Raw genomic sequence first — 8905 nt, 5'->3', positions numbered from 1 at the left:
CCCATTTTCAAAGTAATACTAGCAAGTGTTTTGATATTTTTGTTTTTTTTCTTTGTACTTGAGATAAATGAGACTGAAGCTCCATTTACTTGCACAAATTAGCTTCAACACTGGAGATTTAGCTGCAGTATTGACATTCTATTGATTTCAGCAGTTTATGCAAGGAACGTAATTCCAGCAGATTTTGAAGTGTAAACAATCAGGCTTATGCTCATATGTAACGCTGATTAGGACATCACCATGAATTAGCTGATTCTACAGGGGACAAAAGTGTCTTTTTTTCCCCCTTCCTTTTCACCTGCTTTGCCGTGAAGTGCTGCAGACCTTTGCAGAGGGAAAAACTGGAGAACATTTTTAGGATTTCTTGTTAAAAAATCCAAAACAGCTGTGATATTTATGTTTTATTTACTGCTTGAGTTAACTAGGAAGTTGATGGGGAAAAAAAACTTGTTTAAAGTAAGGACAGTTGTGACTAAGGCTTTAGCTTTGTGATCCATGTCAGTGACCTGAACGGACACATGGACCTAAGAAAAGCCCTCTAGTCTATTCCTTTAGCCCATAAGCAGAATGTAGCCTCTCTATGTGACTGAGGTCAAAAGCAGCGACTCTCCTCTTTGATTTGTCCTGACTTGGTTCACTGACCTTCTTCAGGAGGTTAAAGTGGGAGCAGGGCGGCAGGCGGCACCACTGTCAGATTCTAGCTGAGAAAGTTCCTCATTCTGGTTGAACTACGGCTTTAAGTGTTTGAGCTGCGAATTCCAGCTGTAAGTCCGGAAAGAACCGGCTCTCAGGGCAGAAAGGTTGTTTGGGGTTAATTAATGTCGGATATAATCAGTTCACGCACAGCAGTGGTTTGAAGAAAGGTGTCACCTTTCATGGATGCTTATGTTTAATAGGATCTCTGGGAAATTTCTAAAGACTGTTGAAAATGTATGTCCAGCTGACAAATCAAAGAGACTTTAATCTCTTTTAATTAGGTCAGATGAACTGACCTAGTTCTTCAGAAGTTGGGTTGGTCACTGACATCACCCTATGAGATCCATCTGCTGTCACCAATGGTTTGTGTTAGAAAGGAGACGACAGTGCTGATGACTCTACCCTTAAGGACACATCAATACCGCCTTAAGGAGAGTTCCTGTGGATCCTCAATGCCCTCAGAGCAGCTTTAAGGTTTCTATGAGGCCCAATCAAGAACACCGGCAGTTTGTATTGACAAAAGCCTTTGTCACAACTGTTCTTATGGGTGGATGTGGGCTGTCTGCAGGGGAAACATGGTCAAATCTGTTAGGGAGACGCAGGTGACCTACAAGTTTGTGATCTATGTCCAAGACTGAGCTGAAGGTGGGTTCTTCGACATGGTTTAAAGTACTCACTCTTTCAAAGAAATGGATTGTTTCTATCTGATACTAGCGTTCATAGTCGGAAGAGGTTTGGTGCAAAATATCAAAGTGGTATGAATCTTGATTGCACTTCCGTGTTTTGAGTTTTATCACTACTAAATGTGAGTCCCTGGTTGGTCAAAGTTCAATTGGTTTAACTTTTGATGCACATTTAGTTCCCTTGTGTTTTGTATGTAGAGAGGACTTAAAAACTTGCGTAGCGGCACGAGAGTTTTGAGCGCTGAAGCCTGAAATGCGTACACTCATGCGTTTGCATAGCTTTTTAATTGGAGTTTGGTTGAACGCAGCGTCAGGAATGAGGAAATTATTCAGTGTTTGCTAGATATATAGCATTACCTGCAATAATGCTAGTATGAAGGCTGTAAGCTGAATGTGGCCACTGAAAATGCTAGTGCTGATTGCTGAAGATGCTGAAATCAATAACTAAAAATACTGAAGCTGATAGCTGAAATGTCTGAAGTTAATAGATGAAAATGCTGAAGCTAATAGCTTGATAAAATATTAGCAAAATGCCAAATTAGCTTAAAAAAACTGAAAAAAAATCTAAATTAGCCACAACAGCTAGCATGTAGCTGAAATATTTTCTAAGTGTCAAGTTAGCCATAAAGTCACATTTTGCCAAAATAGCTAGCATAAGGCTAAAATATTAGCTATACTCCTAATTAGTCGGAAAAAAGAGAAAAAAGCCTAAATTAGCCAAAATAGCTGTTATGTAGCTAAAATATTTGCTAAATACCAAATTAGCCAAAAAATTGAAAAAAGCCTAAATTAGCCTAATGAGCTAGAATGAAAAGAGCTGAAAATTGTAATAGTTGAATGAGCTGAAGAGCTATGGACGTCCAAAAAGCAAAAAGAAGAAAAATAATAATAATAATACAGAAATAAAGAAAGTGAATCACTGTTAAACTAATATAGTCTACGCTCTCCCGTCATCGCTCAGACTCCAGAAGGGTGCAATGAAAAGTCACGTTCTATCTGGGTCTCAATCGGCATTTCTGATGGCGTGTGGGGAGCCGGGCCAAATGTGGAGGCGGGCCTGATTCAGCCCGTGGGTCGCTTTTATTATATCTGATTTAGATGAAGATACCTGTTGGTGATTCTGTCACTTCTACAATTGTTTGAATTTTATTTTTTGGATGAATGTCTAAAACAAATGTTTAAATCATGAATTTGGTTCTCCAGATTCAACATTTATCAAATACTTTAAGAGGAGCTTGATGGGGGAAAAACATGAATTGAAACTGATTTTTCTCCAATTATTTTTTTAGCAGCACAAAGTTAATTCAAAGACTTGAACTCTGACAGGCGTTTTTGTTTTTTGGGTGTAGGGGGATTGGCCAGGTTCTCACAGACTACGTCCACGGAGACGCCAAAGTCAAGATGGCTAACGCGGGGCTCTTCCTGCTCTCCACCGTCACCTTTGCGGGTCTTTGTTATTTCAACTACAACGATGTGGGGATTTGCAAAGCTGTGGCTCTGCTCTGGAGTAAATGAGCTCCTCTGGACTGACACGCTTTGGACGAGATTGTAAAGAAGATGAAGTGTTCTTTGTAAATTCCTATGAAAGGATCATTTGACAATAGTACTTCAATGTATGTGTTGTGTACGTTCATTCATCTCCAGCTTGTTTTTTTTAATCATCAGTAGAAGTTCACGTCCACCTCCAGACAAGCAGCTGAAGCTTCTGCTTCAAATCTGTTTCCTGTTGGTTCATGGAACACTTCACTTTCGTTCTCCAAGTGGAGAACCTCCTCAAACACCGACTGGGTCCACCTGGCAGTCAGACGTCTGACCTGCAGACGTGTTCGTGCAGATTTATGGCAGAGTTGAAGCATCCTCACTGCAGACGAGCAGCAGAATGACTTGGTACCGTCCTGTTTGATGCGCCGCTTCATCACTACAGTCAGAACCTACCGTGTGTTCTGCCGCCGTCACGCGCCATGTAAAAATAAACCTATTTACAAACATGAAGCTCTGACTGTTTTATTTTCAGTCCTAACTGTAGGAAGGTGTTGTAGTTACTCATCAGGTCAAAGACTCAAAAATAAAAGAAATGTTTAATGTGGCTTAGCATAAAATAGCTTTATTTATTGCACTGTGGTGTCTCATCACAATGTGGTGTTTTATTTTGAAAGTCATGGATCCAAAATCCTCACTGACACACATTCTATATCGCACTAAAGAACAGATAAAAACATGAAATGTGGTGTTGCATTCAGGCCAAACTTAAAATAATCCAACAGTATTTACATTTCTCTTTATGGTTCTCATAAGTCTAGAAGGAACAACTACTTAGGAGAACCTTTAACAAAACTGAAAACAGCAGCCTCTGTTTCATGGCATTGTAACTCAGATTCAACATTTTCCCCACAAATAACAATCCGAACGTTCTGGTTTCAATAAAGCTTTAGGTGTCCTGACAGTCTTTGAGGAGTCGGGTTCCTCATTTCTTCAAAGTTCATTACAGAGTGATCCACTAAAAAGTGTCAAGTAATCGTAAGACTGTCTGATGAAAACGGATTTGAACTCTAAAACACAGGAGGGGTCAGCAATCTGAAGCTCTGGAGCCACATGTGGTTGTTCAATCCTTCTGCTGTTGCTCTTCAATAGATATTTAGTTCAGTTTTTCCATTTACGTTAAGATTTTTAAACTTTTATCAGTAAAAAAACTTGTAAAACTACTGACACTACACTAAAATCAAGAAGCCTTTGTGTGATTCAAACTAAATGGTAAAAGGAGAGAATGGATGAATAAAATCATGATAGAAAAGTCTGTTTGAATTTCTTACAAGAAAATTTGCTGCAGCATACAAATGTATTTAATATAGTGCATTTTATTTTGAAATTAACTTGTATATCCCATTGTCAAAAGTAAAAACTTGAACTTGGTATTTATAGAAAAAATGTAAAATATATTTACTGTAAATATTTAAAAGCTTTAAGTTTATTTTTTTTTTACCGTTGAGGTGGAACTTTGGGTTTTGGTAAGTAAGAAACTGGATCAAATGGCTCTAGCAGCATCAAATGTTGCAGACATTTGCAGTCACATTTTCTGACAAAAAGAATTTGGAGTAAAAAAATGACTAAATTTCCCAGCAGGATTCACAAAGCTGGCCCTGCAGGTCTTTAGGGTAATTCCCACCTTATGAGTGTAAATCAGGTGGCGGACCAACAGTTTGCTTCATGTTTCACACCTGAGACACGATGACCTGGCAAGGTTCGTCAGGCTCGTCTTCAAGTTTGTGACGCAACACCAGCTTATAAAAGCAGCTGTCTTTCTCCAGAGGCTCAAAGGCCAGAAAGCAGCTTCTGTACACAGACGACTCAAACATATAGAGGTTGGTGGAGACTTTGGTCCGGTAAAACAAGGCCTTGTGGTTTGCTTCATCAATGTTCTTGGGGAGATCCTGGAAGTGGAAGCAAAGAATGAGACAGTTTGTCCATTTGAGAGCATAAGAACACAGAGAATTGTTCTTTCAGTCGATTTGGATCACTGCTGTTCCCAGGTCCTCACAGATCAACCAGTTCCTAAAATGGACTCATGAAGGAAGACGCATTCAACTCTTAGACAGGGGGACCATTTGACCTGTTAACAGCCCATTTTGCTGTAGAGGCTCCAAAAATTAGAACCCAAAAATAAAATAAACAGAAAATGTATTTTATAAATGAAAATCTGTTTACAGAACCAACTTTTATTATAAACTAGAAAAGTTGCATAACCTGAAATAATGTTAGTGTGAATGCTTTCTGGAAAATCTGGTTGCTGAAAATGCTGCAGCAATTTACTCTAATTGCTTAAGGGTTTGCTAAAAAAGTAAATTATATCTGCAATGTGCTAAATTTGCTAAAACACTGCTGAGGTTTGCCTAAATTTCTGAAAAATTGGTAGTAAGTGTGCTTAAAATTCCTCAATACATGCCAATTTTGCAAAACCATGTAGTGTGTTGCTTAAATATAAGCTAAACTACAATTTTTTTGTTTCCTTGGTAACAGAGATTTTTGTAAACAGCTCCCACATTTCATAAATGTTCCTATCGTATATTATTTAGTTCAACTTGACCCAATGATTCATGTATTACATTTTTACTATATTCCGGTGGAAAATGCCCAAGCAACAGGGGAACGCCACTTTTGCGAGCTTGCCAGCGAAAATTGTTAAAAATCTACAAGTTATAATTTAACTTTTTTCCAAATAGCTTCCTAATAATGCTCAAGGAGTTAGGAGATTGAAATCCCTAAGAGCCTGTCTATATCAAAATAAAAGCTTTAAACTCACCATTGCTTGACTGCAGATTTTCTGCTCGTCATGGCAGCATACCGCCACCTTCTGGTCATTTTTTAAGGCGTACAGAATGACGGGCCTTTTCCTGGTGGTCTCCCTGTTCGTGTTCAGGTAATATTGGATGTTGAATCTGCACTCTAGGGAAATATAGGATGAGAAGAGGAGGAAAGTTCAGGTAAGAACCTGAAAAATCTGTCGTCCAAGCACTTAAAACTGACTCTAATGATGGAAAACAATGCAGTCCAAACACAAACCAATGAAATAAGACTGATCCTGGAATACATTTTTATGCATTTAATTTAAAAAAAAACATCTATGATCATGTATGATCTAAAAATGCAAAATAAATTGAAGATCCAATTAAAAAAGGCAATTTTCTAATTCAGAAATTAGATGTGTTTGTCATGTATTTGAATCTATTGTGGGAAGATTTGTTTACAGTTTTTTCTCTGTGATGCTCGTATCAAGAAGAGCTCAAACCTGACTGTTGGCGCTCTTCTAAATTCAGATCCTGAACATCAAGAGATCCTGAATCACGCAGAATCAAGAACTTTTGTTCCTTGCTTTGGATCCAGCAGTTTGACAAATTGCAATTAGAAATCCTGAAAGCGTCTTCCTCCATACCTGAAAAAAAAGACACAACCAGGTTACTGAATACCACCTGTGCTCCAGTCCACTTTGGTAGACAATCTCCTTATAAAAGAATGTTTTCTTCGCACAGGTTTACAGGCTCATAATGAGTGTAATGAGGTTCCTTTTGGTTCATCAACAGATCTTTCTCACTAGAAGTTAACACATTCTACTACGTGAACACCGGGCTAATATTGAGCAGCAATTATCTGTGGTGGACGTGCGCTAATCAGTCCAGTGTGAACACCATGTGCTAAAAGAAAGCGCTGAACACACACGCCAAGTGTGAATGTAGCACAAGACATTAAAGAAATCTAGAAGATGTTTGGCTGCTCCTCCTACTCACTAGCTTTCTAGGCTAAAGGGAGAGATCTCTTTTTGGGTTGACGTACAGGAAATGACATCACAACTCACTACTCAACAACCCAGCAGTGGAACAGGACACTGAGAACTTGGCAAATGAAGAAGAAATTAAATTGTTTACCTGATGGAGCTTCTGGAGACACAGTAGAGACCGGGACAGCAGGTTTATGTGGGAGAAAACAGAAGGAGGAGGTCTCAGAGAAAAAACTTTCTCTTCCACTGATTCAAAATCATTTCATTACCTTCAAATAGGAAGGAATCCTCACAAGTTCCAACAAAGTTGAGCACACTCGTTTCCATCTGAAGGAAACACAATGAGATTCATCAGCTTTTTTTTGTCCTTTAAACAAAATGAAAATTAAGTAAAGTTTTTACCTAAAGTTCTATAGATATTCAGCTATGATACATTTGTTGCAGTTTTTCTTTAATACATACAGTAAATAGCCTGAATTAACTTTTGGAATTCAAGGAAGCGCAGCGTCTATCTGTCTGAAGTGTTGCCAGTTGGGAAAAACACCCCTATTTGAGTAAATACCCACCTAATATGTGTGGAAAACTACGCAATCAGGCAACATTGTCTGTGGGTCTCGCCTGCTGCTCACACCTTGCCCCTCCCTACAATGAAAATCGTCTTTTTGTGTTTTTTAAATTCTTGTAGCATTTTTCTCATAGTAGAGGACCTATAAAATCATTTACGATTAAAACTGCATTTCTCAAAATCGTGTTGGATCAGAGAACAAGATGCTGGAAAACCCTGAGGCTATTTTTTCTGCCTTGCAATAGATTTGATCACCTTGAATAAAATCTGTCGCAAGGGGGCGGGAGATCCAAGGGTTGATCCAATAGGTCTTAAAAAACAAATAAAGCTTTTTTGGTTAAAAACTGCACTTTCACAATGAAAAGACTACTGAGAACTGTTACAAAAGAAAAAAATATGGTTAGAGTGGCACTTTAAAGAACCACATATTTGTACCAATGGCAGGGTTTTTTTGTTGTGTCTTTAAATTTTTTTAAAGTGTCGTTACTGTTTGTTTGTTTTTTTCTTCTTCACNNNTCAAAATCGTGTTGGATCAGAGAACAAGATGCTGGAAAACCCTGAGGCTATTTTTTCTGCCTTGCAATAGATTTGATCACCTTGAATGAAATCTGTCGCAAGGGGGCGGGAGATCCAAGGGTTGATCCAATATGTCTTAAAAAACAAATAAAGCTTTTTTGGTTAAAAACTGCACTTTCACAATGAAAAGACTACTGAGAACTGTTACAAAAGAAAAAATATGGTTAGAGTGGCACTTTAAAGAACCACATATTTGTACCAATGGCAGGGTTTTTTTGTTGTGTCTTTAAATTTTTTAAAGTGTCGTTACTGTTTGTTTTTTTCTTCTTCACTAGCGACGTTTTTATTTTAATACTACCTTTATTTGCTTTGGTTTTTTTTAAATATATGCTTGTGGTGCAGTTATACTTACATTTTTAATATTAAATGTTGCACTTGTTCCTGTTTTATTATTGTATGCCATTATTAATACATCTTCTTTATTTGATGTATGCTCAGTTCAGATTGTTTTAATAAGTTAATAAACAGTTTTATTTGCCTAAAGTCTCTATCCTGTGTTTCATTATTCATTTAATTGACAAAAAACGTACAATTCCCGAAATTTGCCATTAATTTTGTGATTGGTTATGGAATAATACCAGATGAACAAACTTTTTTTTAAAGTATTGGTATATCAGCGATACTAACCCTGTAATTACTTAATTAGATCAATACCCACATTTGCTGTATTGCCCACCCGTAGTGCGCGCGTGCCAGACTGATTAAGTCAACCTCATTAATAACAAAGCAATCACATTTGAACTAAAGCTCACAGTTTTTCGCTCGAAAGAAAAAAAATCATAACTTTTAACTATAACTACTTCATTGTTCCATCAGAGGCGTCAACTACGAATGAACCCAGACAGAAGAGGGACAGTCGGTCTCGTGGTTTCCGCAGAGCTTCGTACCTTCGACGCTGCGGTTCTGAGGCTCCTCTCTGTTCGGGATGAAGGATCTCAGCGTCTGTTCTCTCGTTGGTCTCGATGCTCCGTTGGACTGGAAAGCTCAGCTGATGAAACAACAACACTCATGTGCCTGGATCTTTGAGGAATCTCAGCCGCGTCGCGCAGGCGCGTTTGAGCGGAAAACTAGAGAAAATTGCATTTCCTGCGGAAATACGTTTGATTGCAGTTTTGC

At 38.2% G+C, this 8905-nt stretch overlaps 2 protein-coding genes across 2 annotated transcripts in view; one reads left to right on the top strand and one right to left on the bottom strand.

Annotated features, from left to right (window-relative positions):
- The window catches only part of sdhdb (succinate dehydrogenase complex, subunit D, integral membrane protein b), a 7526-nt gene extending 4155 nt beyond the window's left edge, over nt 1-3371 (top strand). Inside the window, exon 4 of the mRNA XM_024277743.1 lies at nt 2729-3371. Coding sequence (XP_024133511.1) covers nt 2729-2894 — 166 coding nt within the window. The 3' untranslated portion in view covers nt 2895-3371. The remainder of the gene's footprint in view (nt 1-2728) is intronic.
- Nucleotides 3372-3456: 85 nt separating this feature from the next.
- LOC112149802 lies at nt 3457-8872 on the bottom strand. The gene is made up of 6 exons (XM_024277740.1): nt 8677-8872; nt 6918-6975; nt 6797-6808; nt 6163-6306; nt 5677-5819; nt 3457-4807 (listed from the first exon to the last, which is right to left on the bottom strand). Exons 2-6 carry the CDS (start codon nt 6973-6975, stop codon nt 4589-4591), a joined length of 576 nt encoding a protein of 191 aa, XP_024133508.1. The 5' UTR covers nt 8677-8872; the 3' UTR covers nt 3457-4588.
- Nucleotides 8873-8905: the final 33 nt, after the last annotated feature.

This window comes from Oryzias melastigma, linkage group LG13 (assembly GCF_002922805.2).
Source record: "Oryzias melastigma strain HK-1 linkage group LG13, ASM292280v2, whole genome shotgun sequence".
NCBI classification, from domain to species: domain Eukaryota; kingdom Metazoa; phylum Chordata; class Actinopteri; order Beloniformes; family Adrianichthyidae; genus Oryzias; species Oryzias melastigma.
This window is presented reverse-complemented; position numbering and strand designations above follow the sequence as displayed.

Coding starts and splice junctions, on each gene's coding strand:
- LOC112149802 (XM_024277740.1), bottom strand. CDS start 6,975: ATGGAAACGAGTGTGCTCAACTTTGTTGGAACTTGTGAGGATTCCTTC. Junction 5,820..6,162: donor AGAAGAGCGCCAACAGTCAG/GTTTGAGCTCTT, acceptor ATATTTCCCTAG/AGTGCAGATTCAACATCCAA. Junction 4,808..5,676: donor AAATCTGCAGTCAAGCAATG/GTGAGTTTAAAG, acceptor TTCCACTTCCAG/GATCTCCCCAAGAACATTGA.